At 34.3% G+C, this 21,875-nt stretch overlaps 1 protein-coding gene and 1 non-coding gene across 2 annotated transcripts in view; one reads left to right on the top strand and one right to left on the bottom strand.

Annotated features, from left to right (window-relative positions):
• Positions 1 to 362: 362 nt before the first annotated feature.
• GPC5 (glypican 5) overlaps positions 363 to 21,875 on the bottom strand; it is an 860,649-nt gene continuing 839,136 nt past the window's right edge. Inside the window, exon 7 of the mRNA XM_077158527.1 lies at positions 363 to 2,138. Within this exon, the coding sequence (XP_077014642.1) occupies positions 1,938 to 2,138 (201 nt within the window). The 3' untranslated portion in view covers positions 363 to 1,937. The remainder of the gene's footprint in view (positions 2,139 to 21,875) is intronic.
• Positions 13,119 to 13,224, top strand: LOC143681795 (U6 spliceosomal RNA). Its single transcript, XR_013174854.1, has one exon. It is a non-coding gene; the product is annotated as a U6 spliceosomal RNA (small nuclear RNA).

Below are 21,875 nucleotides of genomic sequence, written 5' to 3'. Positions count from 1 at the left end.
TTAAGCATGATTAATATTTCAGTTTCTTAAGCATGATACACATATTAAATAGTATATATGGCTGAATTTTACAAGAAACATAAAAGTTAAAATTTGATAATTACCTAAAACTGGGATACAAATTAAAATATTTCAAAAGCTACATATTAGTGAACAAATAAAAGTGAGACACCTAAAAGAGAGACACCTAAAAAGTATATAAATATTTTCATGGTGAAGCTTTGAACATTAAAGTATATAGATCTCTGTTGCCTGAAATAAACATGAACAGAAACAGAAAATCAGTTCAAATGGTCATTAATAAATTATTTATCAACTTTGCACATTTGCTTAAATTGAGCAGAATCCAGTATGCTTACAGGACACAGTTTTTCTGTAATTCTTATAGCTATATATAGCTTGAAATAATACATATATAAAGCTTTCATTTAATCAAACATTTTTGTAGTGACAAATGAATTATGTGTTGACATGCATTTTATAAGGAATAAGCATCAGTGTTAACGAAGAAATAATGATGCATTGTAAGTTCTTAATACAAATGACACCTTGGTGAACATTCTCAAGCACATATTTTTAAAATATAAAGACCATCTGCAATCATGTCAGTTTATTTACCAATGTATCCAACTATCTAAAGACAGTAAAAATATAATGTTTTATGAAAATAGAAATGTGAGCTGCCCTTTGCTTCTTTCTTTGACCCTCTTTATTTTAACATTCTGTCCACAGCGATTTTCTTACTGCTTATTAAAAATCGAAAGGCAACTTTATAAACTCTTAGAAACGTAATAGGCAACCCATTACAGCAGATGTGGATGTTTTAAATGTTTGCCTGTAGTTTCTGAAAACCATCTACAGTTTAAATCTCCCCAATTCAGATGTATAGTTGCTCATGTCATACCTGTCCATTTCAGCAGTAACCGAAAGCAGGGTTTTGAAGTAAAAATTCATTTTTGCCTCCTTGACAAGTATAGTTTTGTGAGAAAACTATAAGTAGTGGAATACCCCCAATGATTTATAATACTTATCTTGTGAAACGAACCAAGAAAATAATTTTGTTTTTCCTCCCACCAAACTCACAAAAGACCCCTTAACTGGTCCTGAACAGCTGTGAGTGATTTGGAGGGAGACTATCAGGTCAGCTTGCAGGGAGGACTGCCACAGTTCCAGAAACCTGCGCTGTGCGTGGCCTGAGCTAAATGAGGATTTGAGAGCCAGCTCTTCTGTGTCCATTGTTAACTTTCACACTTTCTCAGTGGATCACTCGGGTTCCTCTGCCCATGTTCCTCATTTTGTATGTGAGGACAGGGAAAGGAAACCCGTTTGGTGATATTTTGTTACTTGACAGTTCTATCTTTCGTGATAATCACCAGACCATTAACACCAGAGATATTTTTCAAATTCACACAATCAAAACAAAGTGAATGCTTGGTGAAATATCGTTGGAAGAGCAAATTTATAAGTGTTAAATCCAAGTATAGTTTTCACTACAACTAACCATATAGTTAACCAATCACATTTCCATTTGAATATGATAAAAACCTAATAAAGTGAAATCTCCTTTACATAATGTGTGGTGGAAAAATTTCAGGATTTCCTTATTTAGTAAGATGTCACTACCCTGATTTCACTTTATTTACCAATATACCACAATATCCACCATAGCAGCTATTCTCATGCCCTAAAAAAACAACAACAACAACAACAACAAAAAAAAACTTTATCATTATCGGAACTGCTGATTAGTCACTACCTTTTCCTCAGTGAAAAGTAGTGACATTTTCATATAATGCCATTAGTTTAAAAACAAAACAAAACAGAAAACTCGCAAGAATGCACATCCCAAACACCTAAAACTAATTGCTATTTCCAATTCCTCCTTCTTTATTCTGAATTCATTGTCGCAATTTCTTATCTCTAACAACAATCCGTAATTAGCGCTTTAAAAGTGCTGCTAGAATCATACACTCACAGTCTGTGATTTTTAGCGTCCTCTTGACTCCTCCGCTTCCTGACCCCCCACAGCCATCTTCGTCGTCACAGTCCCCGCTGAGCTGCTCGACCAGGCCACCACCACTACCCAGCTGTGGAGGTTCCCGCTTGTCAGGTGTGGGCGTCGACCTACCCTGTAACAACTAAACGTGGACACCAAAAGCACTTGTTAATAGGAAATTCAAATAATTTAAGACCTCTGTTGAGAAACATATGTAGAAATTAGAATTATTATTATCCTATATGGATCCAGTTTTTCTTTTTTTACATAGACACCTTACTATAAAGCAAGTCATCAAGAACAAATAAAACAATTGTAATAACAATAGATAGGCAAGATCTTACAGCCATAAAAGTTTAAAGATTTAAATTAAAAATATACATATTTTTGAGAATACCTTGGAAAGAAGACGGAAGGAAATACATAGTAAATAAAATAAGGCCTTCTTTCTCATGTGTAATTTGGCCAGAGAATTCTTTGTTTTTGAACATATTTTTAAGGATGCAAATCAAACTCCAATATAACACAACTCCCATTGTGGTAATATTGACAGATAATATTGTGCCATTTTACAAATCAGCAGTAAAATTTCTCAAAAAGCTGAGTACCGTTCTACCAGAAAAGAACATTAAGTCAAAAGAATCAAGAATTTTGGATATATAAGGTTATAGCTTCATTTAACTTTCTTGAATCAAATATACAGACCAATGTATATGGCACAAAACTAAACCTTATGATGAAAGACATTGTTCCTACTTTCATTTCCACAAATCACTTAAGAAATTTAACCAACTTCTTAGTTCTTGGTTCTCAAGTATTTCATTTATTTATAAGCAAAATGGATGCAATAACAATTTTTCCCTACAGCACAGGGATGCTGGTAATGTTTTTGAATGATATTGGAAAGATCTGAACTCCTTCTCAAAAAAGGTGATGTTATGAATAATAGAATATTTCACTTAATGCTAAGGCTGAATAAAATGATCCAATATGTGAAGTTCACCTTTCTAAGACAGCTTTGGAGTTGAACATATGACCCAATATAACTCGGATATATGATGAGTGAAATGTATCTCTGCTGTCCATTTAATGGATACTTAAATTAGCATAGCACTTAACGAAAGCATTAGGGTTGTTACTTCTAAGAGATTTTCCAAATAACAGTATCAATTAGCACACTAGTTAAATATACCACCCAAGGACAGTTTTCTTTTGAAAAATATAGAGTGAGATGTCATCAATCCTCCCAGGACAAATGTGTTTAGCATTTCACTTACATTTATCAACTGAACTTAGGATTCATAAGCTTTCAAAATTAAAATTTTAAGGTTATAATTTTATGTTATTAATTCTGAAATATTCATAATATTTAAAATGATTTTCTCTTAACAAAAAGAACAATTTTAAAATAATTCTTAAACTGCTCTTTCTGTTTATCAGCCTTTCCCAAATGTATTAATAGTGTTAAATTAAAAAAGAAAATGTATCCTTTCATGGTCAAGTAAATTTAGGGAATATTAATTTAAACAAAGCTTCTTTATTGAGTTTAATACGCTGATAGGTATGCTATTCCTAGAGAAGAATATAGCAATGGCGAAACACATATATAGGAAAAAAAACATAAAATTCAAAATCTGAAAAAGGAGAGTGAAGATAAATGGTACTCTATTACCTATAGTCCACAAAAATGAAATATAGGTTTATCTTTTATTCTTTGGCATTCTTTTTAAGGACTTGGACTATGAGGTCCAACAGACCAAGATTTGAATCTTGAGTCTGACATATACTAACTCTGAGAGTGGATAAGTTACTGAATAATTTGGCTCCCTCAAAGGGACAATAATAGGGACAATAATAAACCAGGGTCAGTATTATCGTTAAGATTAAAAAACATATGTCCAGTACCTTGCCTTATTCTGCGACATCTTGATTATTATTCACTTTATTATATATTCTAGTAAACTATTGCTTACATATCCAGAATATATTAATTGAAATAATTAATTGATAAAAATACAATTGTATTATTTAGATTAAAACTTTTAAAACTCGTCTCTGACACAGACAGCAAAAGCAAAGTCCTCGATGGCAGTAAGGTAGATTACTCTCAGCTGCTCGCAGTCCCTTGCCATGGGTCATTTAGCAGACCTTCTCACAGGCCTTCCCAACTGGCATGCTTGCCCCATCAGGGAAGCAGCAGGATGTCTAGGGCTCAAGCCCCTTTATGCTTCAGATTTTCTGACTTCGTCTTCTCCTGATAGCTAGAGACATCTCCCTGCTTTTAAAGGGCTCGTGTGATTACGTTAGATCCACCCAGATAATCTCCCTATGATTAACTCAAAGTCAACTGATTAATAACCTTAACTACATTTCCAAAATTCCTTTGCCTATTTAATGTAGTGGACATGGCAGTGACACCCTATCACATTAACAGTCACAAACATTACACTGGGGTATTTTGTGGGGCCATTTTACAATTTTGCCCACCACAGATAGTTTCAGTTAAATTAAAGCACAGTTTAGTATAGTTCTGTTTCTTAAACATTTGAGTCTATATGCCTTGAAATTGCTCTTAGAGTTTCATTGAAGTGATGGAAAGGGGAAAAGAAGAAAATGTAATATTTTGTTCTTCAAAAGAAAAAAACACTTTCTCCTTTATTTTTAGCAGTCAGCAAGAAACAGAGGCCACAGATCCACAACTGAAATCTGCCACAACCCAGATGAACCTGGAAACAGATTCTCCCCCAGAGCCTCCAAATAAGAATAAATCCTGGCCGACACCTTGATTTCACCCTTGGGAGACAGTGAATAGAGAACCTAGCTGAGCCCACTCAGATTTCTGCCTTACAGAATCATGTGCTAATAAATGAATGTGGCTTTAAGCTATAAAAATTGTGTTAATTTGTTATGCTGCAAGAGAAAACTAATAACTATCTCAACCCCAAATGGGACATGCTTACTTCCTGGCAATCTTATTGTTTGATCTCTCCAACAAAACAAGTGCTGAACATTTTCATGAGACACCAAGATGGTGCCCTCAGAAACAAACTAGCAGATTCTATCTCTTATTCACTTTCCAGTTTCTCTACCTCTTTATAATACCTCTTGTTATTTTCCAAGTCTCCAAGGAAGAGGCATGGTTCTTATTTTCCACGACATATTTAACCAAATATATTCATGTCCCATCTACTCCATGATTCCACATCCCTAACCATCTGACCTCCCTTTGGTAGGGTCAATTCTACCTTTCCTCTATGTGAGGGCTTTGATCTATTAGTTCCATTTTCTCACTTCTCAATTATTTCACAAGTCCAGAAATGTTCGTTTTCATTCTCACAATTCACAATAAAACACTTTGCAAAAGTTTCCAATGAGTTTCTTTTTACAATAAGATCCTAATCCAAATTCCCTCCTCTTCTGAACTAAACTATCCGATTTCTCCTTAGTTTGCTCAAGAACCAAACTTCTGCTCCAGATGTTAGTCTGTTCTTAAAGAAATCTGTGAATTCTATGTTTATTATTTTGTTCATGCTTGTTTTCTATTTTCCTTTCTTCCCATTCTTTTTTCTTTACCACATGGTATACCCTTTCCCCTCTTCTTCAACTCGGCACATTTTATGTGATTTTCAAGTTTTATCTCAAGAGTCTCTTATTCCTTGCAGACAAATAGCTGTGATCTTTTCACTCTGCCTGCATAGTCACTAGCATTTAATTACCTTTCTTGAGCATATGCTATGCCTTTCTAATTAAGGTTAAGTTTCCTGAAGGTGAGACCATGACTAATCATCTTTACAGCCCTTCACTACAAAAATGTTTTCCATATGACACATACTAAATAAACATATGTTGATGTATTTATTTGAAATTGGAAAATAATTTTTCAGATTTCCATCTTCAATGTCCTCTTTATAAAATTTAGCAAAATACTTTCACTTTTACTCAAATCAACACAGGTGTTCTAGATATTTTTCCAGAGGATCTATAATAATAACTTTTGGATTCACAATTATTGACTGGCAGATTGATTGATTCACTCATTCATTCAATAACCATAATTGCATATATACCATGTATAACGTATTTTGAAGGGTAAATATCCATATCAAAGGATAAGGTGTAACTTTCTTTCTTAAAAATGCTCAGTATATTCTTTAATCCGTTTCAAAATTGGAATTCATGAATATGCAACAAGATAAAATTAAAAAAAAGAAACTGAAAATCAGGAAAAGTTTAGTTTTCTCATCTTACTGTATTATTTTTCTTTTTAATCATTAACAAGAAATAATTCAAAACAATCTAAATACTTCTTTGAAGTTGTTTATACAAAAATTTGACACTGAAGAACTGTGCCATGAAATACTGCTCAAATCTGTTTTTCTTCACCATTCCAGTTTCTATAAACTAGAAAGAAAAGGGATGCTTCATTACCTTTTTTAAATTACTATGTATAAAAATACATTATTATAATCTGGAAAATAGGAATATTTTCAAAAATTGATTAATGCAAAAAAGTCCAGTTTTTCAAGAATAGAGAGGCAACTTTAGATTTGTGGGTCATTGTAATGGAATCTTCCGCTTTCTTCTACTGGGGAATTAGCTCTTTACAATCCCTTCCTCTAATCCCTTCGAGACAGCATGCACAATAACTCCCTAAGTTTTGTCACTCTACCCTCAAAGGCAAGTGCTATTTCACATTCTACTCTTAAGGCAACTTTGAGATATATACATAGCTTCCCTCAGAGGAGCCCACCCCTACATTTCTTTAATAAAGTAAAAGAGATTCTATGCATAGGTGCACATTTAAAGGAACATATACAAGTAAACTGAACACAAAGAGTGACCATGAAGGCAATTTCCATCAATGACACCTAAAAATCAATCATATCATAGTAGGCACATTCATGCCATATACCAGAACAATTCTGTCTTTGAAGGAGGGAAGACATATGGAAGTAAAACTGTATATCTTCACTACCATCCTCCTTCGCTGCTCAGTCTGTCCTAATGTAAAGACATTATCTATCAAATAAACATATTTATAGAACAACTGTAACAGAGGAAAGGACATAATTTTGAGCCCCAGCAACACATTAATTGTGTGTCTTTAGGCAAATCACTGAAACCCATTGAAACTCATTTTATTCAGCTGCATAATAATCCAGGGGAAAGCACTTTACGTACAATAAGGCACTATTCCCATCTATAGGTTGATGTGCAAGGCGCAGCATTCATAAAATTGAGAAACCAACAAAGTGAGGGAAGAGTGAAAAAAAAAACAACTTTTAAGTTGTTCCTCCTTTTCTCAATCTTGTGCAGTTTGTGCAGACAGCTGATTAGCTGAAAATAGTCAATTTTGATGACTGATGCTTCCTGCTTATGTTTAATTGGCTCAGGAAGCTCATTAGGGATACTATCTTGGAGGATGAGTTTGTTGGGTAGAATATCTGATGACTCTAAGGCAAATGTACTTTTTTCAGTTGGTGAATTAATCTCTCAATAGGCTCAATTTGCTTTTTACTAACTGGCTGGCAATATCCCATAGTTGCAATAGCCTTTCAAACATTTACAATAAAGTCTGACTATAGCTGGCACACATATGCAACATATTTGCTGTGAAAGAAAAACATATTCATCACATTAAAAAAAATCCCTAAACTTGAGAGCAATTGAATGTGCTTTAAAATACTATACGTAATAATATGTCGTTAAAATAGGTCTTCCTCACTCTTACAACCATTTACTCAAATACATAAGAAGTAAAAACTACATTTAAAAATACATACCTCTAATCATCTATTCAAATTGTAACATGGTAAAACCTACTTTTTAAAGAATTCATACTGGTGATGATAATTTGTAGGTGAAAATTAGAAAGTTGGCTGAAAAGTCTCAAACCAGAAAACTGAAGGCATAGAAAAATTATACTCTTCATTTCATCACTGATAAAACAACTCTGTAAATACATTTTAAGCACAGACTGGAAAATCTCTCTCTTCCTCTCTGTGTATATGTATCTGTACTTATATACACATACATACATAAATTTAATTTTGTTATAAAGTAGATTGTATCTGCATTTTTTTATAGTCTAAGTGAAAATATAAAGAAATATATGGGAAATAGGAAAGCAACAGAAGCTCAGAACATTTTAAAATTGGACATCTGGTTCAAAATTCCACATGATCTATTTTTAAATTTATCTCTATAATGTATTTCAAGTGGAACCTTTTAAACACACTCTTTATAGAGAACACTCATTATTTTCTTTAGAACTTGACATCCGTTTTTCCAATCTTCCGATTTCACTCCTAGCCACACCCCATACCACTGCACCTCATTTTCCACTATTTCATCAACACTGTTGCCATCATTCTTTACAATTTCTTAATACAAATTTTCTATTTCTTGTCTCTAAAATTTAGAATATATTTTGCACATATGACCCAAATATCACAAATTTCCAGAATTATATTTTCAAAACACAGCTAAACCATTCTACCTAAAAAGCCAAACATAGTTTACAACATGTCATGTTATGTTATGGTGACCAGACACAGAAGTCGTTTCTGTAGATTTCTTGTCAGTGTTTGTTTTAAGTTTGAGCTTTCTGATCTTGGCTTTTGCTATGCCAGTAATTTGAAAGGTCACTGCTCCACTGGCATTTTGTTAATGCAATGCAGTCTGGCAATTTATAAGAGTCTTGTGATTTTGTAAATAGAATACTGAACTTAGAAAAGACTTACTCCATTCATTTTCTGGCTTCAATTATTTCACAGAAGTCATTTGTTCTTGTTCCTCTAAGAAAAAGCTGTCTATCTCCCTTCCATCGTGTCTGATCATTACCTTCAACTCAAAAGTTGACCAGTTGCATCTTCTGAGTCATTACACCAAAAGTGACTAAGTTTATTAATAAACATAAATTATTGTCTCAGTCCCATCTCTAATTTAGAGCACATATGAGTGTTAAAATGAAAAGCTAATGAATAAGGGCAGGAATAAAATGGAAATAGGGAAGCAATATAACCTCAGATAAATCTCAGAAAAAAAACATAGGATCAAAAGAGGAAGTGGGCTTGTCAAATCTTACCAATTTTCGATTGACCTGTGTGAAACTCCTTTGTGAGAAAAACTCCAAAGACCTGGAAAGAACTGTGAGAAGGTAGGAAATCTCTCTTACAAGATTGCATCAGAGATAATGTCAGAATCTTCTATCAAACTAGCCATGCTAAGTTAACTGGAAAGGTAGACAGGATTCATAACAGCAGTAGGGGAGGAAACAAGGATATTCTGTTCATGCTGGTGTGTTATGACCCTGCAACAGGAGAATGGGAGAGGAAGGGGAGAAAGAAAAAGGAAGCTATAAGTAAATCAATTTCCTATAACACGTGTAATAGAATAAGTAGATGTGTGATGCAAATTCCTTAGCACTAACCACTTTATTATATAGGGCATGATGCATAAAAATTAGACTTCTCAAAATAAAAGAAAAACTGAGATTTATTTTCTCAGTGCAATTTTCTCAAGTTCCAAGGGAATTTACTAATTTTATAAATCATTATCTCTCATTCTATATTGCACACACACACACAGACAGACACAAAATCACATATACATATACCTACACACAAATACAGTGGAGGAGAAACAATTACAATTGCAGATTTATAGCTGATTCAGGCTTGCTTGCATTCTAAGCAACAATAATCAAATAGGGAATAATTTCATCATTTTAAATTACTTAGGTGCAAATTAAATTTATATTATTGATGTGTGGTTTATCATGAAGGAGTCATTTTTATTTAATATGTCAATAGACAGCATGCCTTAACCTAGGTCTACATATCCATGGAGAATATCTAAATATTTGCTAAGGTAATACAGACAAGAGTACATATTTACCTTAAATTACAGTTACTTATGGTTTGGACTGATTCAGGAAACTGCCTCTGCCTGGTATGGGTGTCATAGCAAGCAAGGGTCCTACTGATTTGCTTCTGAGTACACACCTGGTCCTCACCTAGTTATCCCAGATCTACATCCTGACTTTACAGGGTTCAGAAACCTAACTTTCAAAATCAAGGATAGCATGAAGCCGAACATCTGCTGTCTCTGAAGAAAATAAATGAAAGTATTCCAAAACATGGATGGATCAACTGATTCCAGACATCTCATTATAATTTGGTCAATCAGACTGCTATTATCTATACTCTAGAGCACAGAATCAGGACGCACTATACTGGTAGTTTAAATTTTTACATGCATTACCTAGTTAATGAATGTGCTTAAAAATACGATATGTAACAATATTCCTTTAAAATGCAGATAGATTAATTTTTACATCTGTTTCCAAGTTAAGAGTTTTTCCCCCATTTCATCTGCTAAATTTTGCCTTGCCTTGTACAATCATAAAGAACAGAACTGGCAATAGTAGCATCTCAGTTACCACCAGTGACAGCAAGACCATATAATGTTTATATGGGATTATGGGGAACTAGCATTTTCTATGATTAGTTTATATTTTTCCTTGTTATTTCTTTTTATTATCCCAAAATATTTTGAACAGGATTTCAAGATATATGTTATTCAAATGTCTTATATTGTAAACATTGCCCTTGAACAATTTATCTGTATGAGACTGAAGCCACAGAAAGAAAGACATTAAAAAAGAAAGAAAAATAAAGAAGGTAGATGGAAGGAAAGAAGGAAAGAAGATTTTAATTATAATGCATGATCAATGTAAGGACTCAGCTTAGAAAGGCTTTTTATTTAATTCACCAAAATTTCTATTGCCTTTGAGAAATAATTGTAAAAATTTGCATTTATTTTAAACCTTGTTTTGGCAACTGATCTATATTTCCTTCATTGACCAGCTGTGCAGAATTCATTCTCAAATGTCCTATTAAGAGTGTATTCTAGGAAAGATTACCCTAATATTTCCCAGTCTATTAAAGGTTTACTTTCTCATTCGGATCCTATTTACTATGAAACCCTTGTGTACGGCAGATGGTAATGAGAGGAGTATCTTCACAAATGTTTTTCTGATTTTCATCTTTGCAATGAAATTCCTTTAGTCTACAATTCTTTAGGTAAATTTTATATTCTAGACAAAGAAATGACAAATTTGGAATTAAGGATGTAATTTTGCTAAATAACTCTAGAAGTAATTTGAGAAAAAGAAGTGTGAAAGTTGAGGCCTTAGTTACCTTTAGCAGGGGAGGGGGAGAAGGGCCACAGGTGGGGATTAAACTAGAGTTTTAAGCCAAATTCTCTCATTATCTTTTTTAGATGTGTGACCTTGACAATCAGTATTATCTTACTGAGCCTAAATATGGTAAAAGCCAATCTAACATTTGATTTAGAAACAGGCATTTCACCATCAAAGCTTATTGCACACCTACTTGGTATTCATTTCAATCCCATTCCTTTTTCCTCTAGATTTTTTTTTGGTATTTTTGTCTATTTCCTGAAAGTGCTTGTATGGGACGAGTATTACTTACTCCTTAAAGGTTTGGAAGAATTCACAAGAGAATCCATCTGGGCTTGGACTCTTCTTTGTAGGAAAATGTGTTAATTATATATTTGATTTCTATAATAGATGCAGTGCTCAATCTGGTATTTTCTTTCTTCTTATGCCAATATATTTAGGTTTTTCTTTTTTTTTTCTGTCCAGTGAACTTCATTGCTTCTTGCAGCTACAAGTTTCTAGGTGGAATAATCTTTCCTTAGCCTGAGAAACTTCCTTTAGCATTTCTTGTAATTGAGGTTTACTAGTCAAACATTCCCCCAACTTTTTCTTGTCTAAATATACATCTATTATGCTCCACTTTATGTGTATTTTCATAGGCTATAGAATTTTAGATTGACATAATTTTCCCCTCAGCACTCTAAAGATGTCATTCTTGACTTCACAAATGAAGACTGACTTCAGTTTCTATAGCTTTATTGAAAGGTCTTATTTTTGTTCTTTTGACTGCCTTTAAGACATTCTGTTTGGCTTGATTCAGTAGTTTGATTATGATGTGCCTATATATGTTTTTCTTTGTTTTAGGCTGCTTAGGTTTTGTTGACCTTCTTGAGACTGGATTGCTGTTCTTTATCAGTTTCACGAAATTTTTGATGAATTGCTTCTTAAGTATTGCTTCCTTCCCATGCTCTCTCACTTCGCTTCCTTAGTTTCTAATTTTACGTCTTACACATTTTGACTATGATCCCCCACGTTTCTTATGCTTGCTCTTCTTTATCCAGCCTTTTCCCTTGTGCTTTAGTTTGAATTATTTCTATCAATCTGTTTTTAGGTTCACTTATTTGTCTTTCACTGTCATCTATTTTATTTTGTTTTTTGCATGGGCAGGCTCTGGGCAATGAACCTGGGCTTCTGGCATGGCAGGAAAGAATCCTGCCATTGAGCCACCATTGCACCACCCACTGTTGTCTATTTTGATGTAAACACTATTCAGTACAAGTTCATTTATTGTGCTTCTCAGTTTTAGAATTTCGATATGATTTTTAAATATAGACGCAAATTCTTTGCTGAGATCTTCATCTTTTTACTCCATCTGTCTTTTCCTTTATTTTATCATATAAATAATTGTTATTCTAATTTTTTCCTGCTAAATTCAGGCCTGTATCATCTGTGGATCTCACTGTTTTGGTTTGTTAGATGTTGCCGGAATACAGTATATCAGAAATGGAATGGCTCTTTAAAAGGGAATTTATTAAGTTGCAAGTTTACAATTCTAAGGCCATAAAATGTCAAACTAAGGCATCCAGGAAAAGATACCTTGAATCAGAAAATGGCCAATGATGTTCAGGATTTCTCTGTCAGCTGGGAAGGCATGTGGTGACATCTACTAGCTTTCTCTCTTGGCTTCTCATTTCAAAATGTTCCTCAGGAGTGTGTCCTTCCTACATCTTCAAAGGTCTCTCTTGTTGTCAGCTCTGAGGCTTTTTTCAAAAGGTTCCATCTTAAAGGACTCCAGTAAATGACCCACCTTGAATGGATGGAGACACATCTCCATAGAAGCCACCTAACCAAATGTTCCCACCCACAATTGGGTAGGTCACATTTCCAAGGAAACAATGAACCAAAAAGATCCCCCCAACAATATTGAATGAGGATAATGTGCTCGCTTCGGTAGCACATACACTAAAATTGAACGATACAGAGAAGATTAGCATGGCCCCTGCGCAAGGATAACACACAAATTTGTGAAGCATTCCATATTTTTGAATTTTTAGTTTTTAACCTCACTTTTTACTTTCTATAAGATCTAAAAGATCATTGTATAAAATAAACGTAATGACAAATCATAAAAAAATATTGAATGAGGATTAAAGAACATGGGTTTTCTTGGGTACACAACAATTTCAAACTGGCACATCTGTCTATTGTTTTTGTTATTGATTATAGTCCCATTTTTATCATTCCACATGTAAGGGCATTTTTGTTTTATGTTGGACATTCTGTATAAAACAATTGTGAAGTCTTTCAGAGGGTGTAAGTTTCACTCAACAGAATGCATTTGCATTTTTCTTTGTTAGGCAGATAGGGTAAGAAGTAAGCCCATATCAGTCCAACTAGAATTTGGAATGGTAAGGATGGAGTTGTGGTTTTAATAAGATTCCGTCACCTTTGTTTCATTCTCCGGTTCTCAAGTATGGTTTTCCTGGGCTTTTGATTGAGAGTTAGAGGAGTCTATTTCTCCATGGCCTTGAAATTTTGCTAAAGATTAAGTTCTAACTTTCAGATAAATTTTTAGTTCCTCACTTTATGTAACATTAAAAACTGAAAAATATCTTGAGGGAGATTTGCCATGTGTTTGAGGCAGGCCCTCTACTTTTCAATGATTTTACCTCCCAATCACTGTGAGATCCTGGAAGATTTCATTCTGGCTAGTCCTTCAGCCTCACATAAAGCATTAGAAAGCAAATGTGTCATGGGGAAAATCAGTCTAGGTATTCCAGTACATATCTTACATTAGGATAAATCTGGGCAAGGCCCAATTCTCAGCCTATACCCACAACCAGGAAAATAACATTGGTAACTCCGAGCTCTCATTGGAAGGTTTAGCCACGCTATAAATTATAGTTTTTCTAGATTTTCTTGTTGCCTTAACCCTCTATATTTAAAATTATAAATTTGTAATTTTTTTATAACTTTGAGTTATTACATCACTTCTGTTGGCTTATTATTCCCTATACAACCTACATCACACTCACTTTCTTATTATATTTTATTTTTAATCACATACTCTTTCTTTTAACATTTTTCCCCAAAGCATCCTAATCTTTATAAAATTATGCATTTCATACAATCTTCACAGAAGAAATACTCCAAAAATGACTGTAAAATATAAAATAATTTAATCATAGTTTGCTTGTTTAATTTGGAAAGCAATGAGCTACATAATACTGCTTCTTCAATTAAAAAAATGGCTGGAATTGGTCCAATAAGGACTTAAGATGGCTATTCCAGAAAGAGGTTTTGCAAATGAGACTCTGAACTGTCTGGCACAGACATAAAAATATAAATTTCTTGTTATTATAATGAACATTGTGGGAAACATATTGAGATTCCTACTGCCTCAGTAAGAGCAAGGAGGAGACAGTAGATTTCAAACAACACATGTTGAGGACTAAGCTTAGAATGTGACAATATATACTATTTTTAGGTCAGCTGGCCTAATATAACTTGAATGTGTGACATATGAATGCCAGAGGGGTCCCTGGAGAGAGCTGTATAGTAGCACAGGTGTAGCTGGTAAAAGTATCAGGACTATTATTGCAAATTGCCCTCTGTAAGTGGTGCTGAGAGAGTAATTTACTTTGATTTATAGACCTCAGATTAAAGGAGGAGGAAACAACAAATAAACAAATCCTGGTGTAGTAGTTAGGTTCAGGTATTTCTTGGCCAATACTTGGTGCCCAGTTGTTATGTTATTGCAGATTTAACTCATCAGCATGTGAAATTCATCTATGCCTGATTACATCTGTGGATGGCTAAGGGGAGTCCTTTCCACAGTGAGTCACATTTAGATTAATTCACTGGAGGCTTAAAAGTAAGAGTCACAAGATAGCTCAGTAGCTCGAACTCAGACATTTTGAGATGCAAAAAGGACCTGCCTGGGGTGAAAGCCATTTGAACCCAGAAGCTGGGAGAGAAGGCCAGCAGGTATCACCTTGTACCTTCCCATATGACAGAAGAACTCAGATGAAAGCTATCTGCCTTTCCTCTGAAGAAGAGTAAATTTATTTTTTAAAAATTTTTTAGAACTGTAAATTTCTAACCCAATAAATTCCCTTTATAAAAAGGCAGTTCATTTCCGGTATATTGCATTCTGGTGGCATTAGCAAACTAAAACACCTGGGAACCACACTGGCGTGAATGGCACACAGGCATATCAGCATTTATTATCAAAAGACCCAGAGGAAATAGGGGAAACTAAGGAAGAAATGAATGAGTTGATGTTTGGAAGGTGTTTAAAGAATATTACTGGAGAAGAGTGATCTCAGAAACATGTTCTCAATAACTGAAATAGTGAAGAAGGCATCACAAGAAGCAAGGAAATGAAGACCTTAGAACTTCCAGAATTTTGTCTTGTTACGCCCAAGAGTAATTTGGATGGAGATTCAAATTAGCTAATTAATTTGCTGTCCTAGTGGATATTCCCCAAGTTAGTGCTCTGCATTGCCCTCCAGGTAGATTTGTGTTTTGCCACTTGAAGAAATATAAAAATAGCTTTTATTATTACATTAAAAAATCATTCTATTTTAAAATTTCAAGTGATACAAAAAACCTTCTCTGGTTTGATAAAAACCTCATACCTTTCCATTTTAAACTTCCATCTTGGTGATTTTATCAGTGCTTGATAGTTTGCCAGTATCCGTCTACCAGTATCTGCACTTACTTAGTTACGTCTGTTTTTCCATGCCTATATGTAGTGTTGGACTGCTTTGTTCTGCTGATTCAAGAACATTCATCTTTAATCTCCTGTAACTTGAGCACCATTATGTGTATATTTCTGATTCTTGAAACTTGTTCTAGTTAATAGAGAATTTAAATAGCAAAACGATCCTGACAATTAAAATAAAATCACTTTTTTAACCCCATATAACTTTATTTCATACTATAAAAGCTAATATTTTCATTTTAAAATTGGGTATTGGTATTCTTAGGTATATGTGTGAGAGGCAGCCTGACAACTAATGTTTTCTTTTGGTACAAACTGTCTTTTTTTTTTTTTTTAATGCTGTTCTTAGTGCATGCTTTCCTGTCTCTTCCAAGTCAGTGTCATATCACTGTTCAGCTGTTCCTAGAAGTAAATAAACACTTCTTCCATCATAATCCTTTCTCAATTAATACAGTTATTTCCTCCGAGCTGCTGATACCATTTAAACGTAAGGGTGAAAAAAAGAAAAATGAAAAAAAAATACTGACTGGCTGATTAATGTACTTTACCTAATAGTCAAGTGGAAAAATTACTTATCTCTCCAAATCTACACTTAAATATAAAGGGAGGAGATTTTAATTCACGGTCATCCAGCCATCACAGCTGGCTCCTCCTCCTTTGCGACCCTGAATTCACATATGCAGACTCCTCCTTTCCAGTTCTATCATTAGTACTCTACTGGTTAGAGTACTACACCCCGTATTCTGTTTTTTTTTTAAACTTTTTCTAATTGTATAATATAACCTATATACAAAGCAGAGAAAGAAAAAAGGAATAGTTTTCAAAGCACTCTTTAACAAGTAGCTACAGGACAGATCCCAGAGTTTATGGTGGGCTACCATACCATCATTTCAGACTTTTCCTAATAGCTGCTCCAGAACATTGGAGGCTAGAAGGAATATATATAGTTTTTATCATCATAAGTGACTTTTTTTCTTTATGGTGAAAAATAATATATATACAGTAAAGCAATAAGCTTCAAACACAGCTCAGCAATTAGTTGTAGAACAGATTTCAGAATTTGGTATGGGTTACAACCCCACAATTTTAGGTTTTACTTCTACCTGATCTAAGATGCTGGAAACTAAAAAATATATCAATATAATGTTTCAGCAATCAAACTCACTGTTAAATCCAACCTTTTCTGTATAACTCCACCTTCTCCTTTGTTCTTTTTCCCACTCTTTAAGGGTATTTGGGCTATGCCCATTCTAACTCTTTGATGTTGGAAAGGACTGTCAATAATATGGGGTAGGGAGAAGGAACTATCCCATTCCATCTGGATATCCAGGGTGAACTCCAGTGCTCTCAACTCTATTTGAATTCTCTTAGCCACAGACACCTTATTTGTTATACTTCTTTTCCACCTTTTGGTCAGGATGGCATTATTGATTGCACAGTGCCAGGGCCAGACTCATCCCTGGGAGTCATGTCCCATGCTGCCAGAGAGATTTTCATCTCTGGATGTCATGTCCCATGTAGGGGGTAGGGCAATGATTTCACTTGCAGTGTTGGGCTTAAAGAGATGAGGCCACATCTGAGCAACAAAAGAGGTCTTCCAGAAGTAACTCTTAGGCATACCTAGAGGTAGGCTAAGCTTCTCAGCTACATACATAAGTTTCACAAGACCAAACCTCAAGATCAAGGGCTTGGCCTATTGATTTAGTTGTTCCTAATGTTTGACAGTGCCAGGGGGTTCCCCAGTGGTAAAGTTTAGTTTTATATTTTTTTCTCCCATCCCTCAAGGGACTTTGCCAATACTTTTTGATTATCTGTTTAATATATTCTATGATGTATCCAAGTATTACATTAAGCTGTAAAGGATTAAAGGATTCTGGGCTCCCTGGGTTTCAATAGTTTAAATGAGCTATCCAGACAGGTTGCGTTAGATTATGTGCTACAGAAAACTTAGGTTCTGAACAAAATAAACCTTTCTTCCTTTGGTCTCAAAGAGTAGATGAGGTTTTAAATGTAGAAAATGTCTTCCTCACCCCTGTGTTCTGAATTACCTAAATCCTGATCTGATTGGCTTAATTCTTATCTCTAAATACCAGGTTATACATATTTAAAACAGCCTCTCAAAATTCAGAGATGATAATTACACTTCTAGGCTAAATGCGATTGCTATAAAGGCTTACAATCTAGGCACCTGTTTTCTTATAAGCATTTTCTACAGAGAGCATACCATAATTGCTCTTCTGTTTCTGTTTTTTTTTTTTTTTTTTGCCTCACCTACTGTCCCACAAATTCATTTACAATGTTGCATGCTTCACAACTTTGTTCCTTACTGTAGCAGCACAATATTTGATCGCATGTGCACACCATCGTTCACCAATCTATGTCTCAGTCAGTGTATCCTTCAGCTACTTGCATTCATCAGGCATCATGTATAATGCCCAAAGTACACAGTCCATCAACACTCAGTTTCAGGTATTTCATTGTTCCCCAAAGAAAGATAATCAATAAACACACCCTCACCAAACCAAACTTTCCCTTAACTCTTGTCCTGCCTCCCCCCATATTTACCTCTGGTGTTGTTGTGGTACTGCTGATGTTTTCTTGTGAAACATAGCCCATAACATGCAATAGCAGTTTCCCCCTATATCCTGAACTTAAACACTCTTTGTACAAAAATCATACATTTGAAGTAGTTCATTCCAGAATTTATTTATATATGTTATGCTAATCAGTGGGACACATAGGTCTATACAACACCTTTCAATCATGTTCACCTTCAATATGGTATTTTTACTTACAGACCCACTAGTGAACTGCCTTCACTTCGACCTATTCCCTTACATTTGAGTTCAGCCTCATTAACTAATCTTTCACCCATCTCTAGCTTCTATGTATCTCTAAGTCCCCTATATTCTGTACTGTAAGCCTCCAATTTTACCTTTATCATGGTCATAAAAGTGGAGTCATACTGTACCTATCCTTTTGTGTCCAGTTTATTTCACTCAGCATTCTGTCCTCAAGGCTCATCCATCTCATCATGTACTTCAGGACATCATTTCATCTTACGGCTATATAATACTCCATCATATGTATATACAACATTTTGTTAATCCATCTGTCTATCGATGGTCACTTAGATTGTGTCCATCTTTTGGCAATTGTGAATGTTGCTATTAACATCGGTGTGTAAATGTCAGCTTGAGTCACTGCTTTCAGCTCTTCTGGGTATATACTGAGTAGTGCTATTGCCAGGTGATAGGGAAACTCAATATTTAGTTGAATATCCCATAGTGGCTCTACCATTATATATTCCCAACAACAGTGCATAAGTGCCCCAATTTCTCCACATCATGTCTAACATTTGTAGTTTCTTGTTTGTTTAATAGCAACCATTCTTATAGATGTGAGGTGGTATCTCATTGTAGTCTTGATATCTATTTCCCTTATAGTTTATGAAAATGAGCATCTCTTCATGTGCTTTTGAGCCATTTTTTTTGTTGTTCAGAAAAATGTTTATTCATATCTTTAGCTCATTTTATAATTGGGTTATTTGTTCTTTTATTGTTGTGAGTCGTATGATTTCTTTATGTATACAGAATATCAAATCTTTGTCTGATGTGTGGTTCCCATTGAGTTGGCTGCCTCTTCACCTTTTAGACAAAGTCTTTTGAGGTGCAGAAACATTTGATTTTGAGTAGTTCCCATTAATCTATTTTTTCTTTTGTGCTTCTGCTTTGGGTGTAAAGTTTAGGAAACTACCTCCTATTTCTAGGTATTAAAGGTTTCTTTTCTAGAAGTTTTATAGTACTAGTTCTTATATTTAGGTATTTGGTTCAATTTGAATTAATTTTGGTAAACGGTATAAGGAAAGAGTCCTCTTCATTCTTTGACTATTGATATCCAGTCCTCTCATGCCCATTTATTGAAAATACTTTTTTTTTGTCCCAGTTTAGTGGATTTGAGGGCCTTGTTAAAAATCAATTAACCATAAATTTGTAGTCTATTTCTGCACTCTCAATTAGATTCCATTGGTCAATACTTCTATCTTTGTGCCAGTGCCATGCTGTTTTAACCACTGTGGCTTTATAATAAGTTTTAAAATCAGGAAGTGTTAATCTTCTTTGGTAGGATGCTTTTAACTATTTGGGGTCTCTTTTCCTTCCAGATGAATTTGGTAACTAGCTTTTCCAGGTCTTCAAAGTAGGTTCTTGGAATTTTGATTGGCACTTGTTGAATCTATAGATCAATTTGGGGAGAATTGACATCTTAACTATATTTAGCCTTCTTATCCATGAGCAGAGAATGTCTTTCCACCTATTTAGATCTCCTTTGATTTCTTTTAGCAATGTTATGTGGGTTTCTGTGTACAAGCCTTTTACATCCTAAGTTAAGTTCTTTCCTAGGTACTTGATTATTTTATTTGGTAGTTTGAATGGATTTTTCTCCTTAACTGACTTCTCAGTTAGGTCATTGCTTGTGCATAGAAATGTGACTGATTTTTGCACATTAATTGCATATCCCACCACCTTGCTGAATTTGTTTACTACTTCATTAATTTTGTTGTAGATTTCTCAGGTTTTTCCATGTATAGTATCATCATCTGCAAACAATGAAATATTTACCCCCTCTTTTCCAATTTGGATGCCTTTTATTTCTTTTTACTCCCTGATTGCTCTAGCTAGAACTTCTACTAAAATGTGGAATAATAGTGGTGACAGAGGGCATCCGTGTCTCATTCCTGATCTTAGGTGGAAAGCTTTCAGTCTCTCTCCATTGAGTACAATGCTGGCTATCAGTCTTCATATATGTCCTTTATCATATTGAGGAAGTTACCTTTGATTTCTATCTTTTGAAGTGTCTTTATCAGAAAAGGATGTTGAATTTTGTCAAATGCTTTTTCAACATCAATCAAAATGATCATGTGATTTTTCCCTTTCAATTTATTGGTGTGCTATATTATATTAACTTATTTTCTTGTGTTGAGCCATCCTTGCATTCCTGATCATGGCGTATAATTCTTTTACTGTGTTGTTGGATTCGATTTGCCAGTATTTTGTTGAGAATTTTTGTATCTATGTTCATTAGAGAGATTGACCTGTAGTTTTCCTTTCTTATAGAATCTTTACTTGGTTTTGGAATTAAAATGATGTTAGCTTCATAAAATGAGTTAGATAGAGTTCCTTTTCCTCAATATTTTGGAAAGGTTTAATCAGGATTGGTGTTAGTTCTTTTTGGAATGTTTGATAAAATTCCCCTGTGAAGCCATCAGGCCCAGGGCTTTTTTTAGTATGAATATTTTTGATGACTGAATAAATCTCTTTACTTGTAATTGGTTTGTTGAGATCTTCTGTTTCTTCCTGAGTCAGGGTAGCTTGTTTGTATGCTTCCAGGAATTTGTCCATTTGTTGTCTGGTTTGTTGACATATAGTTTTTCATAGCATTGTCTTATGATTTATTTCTTCAGGGTCTGTGGTAATGCCCCCTTCTCATTTCTGATATTGTTTATTTACATCCTGTTTTTCATTTTCAGTCTTGCTAGTGGCCCATTGATTTTATCAGTTTTCTCAGAGAATCAACTTTTGGTTTTATTGATTCTTTCTGTTCTTTTATTCACCCATTCATTTACCTCTGCCTTAATCTTTGTTATTTCTCTTCTCCTATTTGCTTTGGGGCTAGTTTGCTGTTCTTTCTCAAGTTCCTCCATTCAGCAGTTTAAGTTCTCAATTTTTGCTCTGTCTTTGTTTTTTAATATAGGCATTTAGGGCAATAAATTTCCTTCTCAGCACAACCTTTACCACATCTCATAAGTTCTAATATATTGTATTCTCATTTTCATTAATCTCCAGATAAATGCTGATTTCTTTAGCAATTTCTTCTTTGACCCACTAGTCATTTAAGAGTCTGTTATTTAATATCCATATATATGTGAAAGTTCTCATTCTTTGGTATTGATATCCAGCTTCATTCTATTG

This window comes from Tamandua tetradactyla, chromosome 4 (assembly GCF_023851605.1).
Source record: "Tamandua tetradactyla isolate mTamTet1 chromosome 4, mTamTet1.pri, whole genome shotgun sequence".
Lineage (NCBI taxonomy): Eukaryota > Metazoa > Chordata > Mammalia > Pilosa > Myrmecophagidae > Tamandua > Tamandua tetradactyla.
This window is presented reverse-complemented; position numbering and strand designations above follow the sequence as displayed.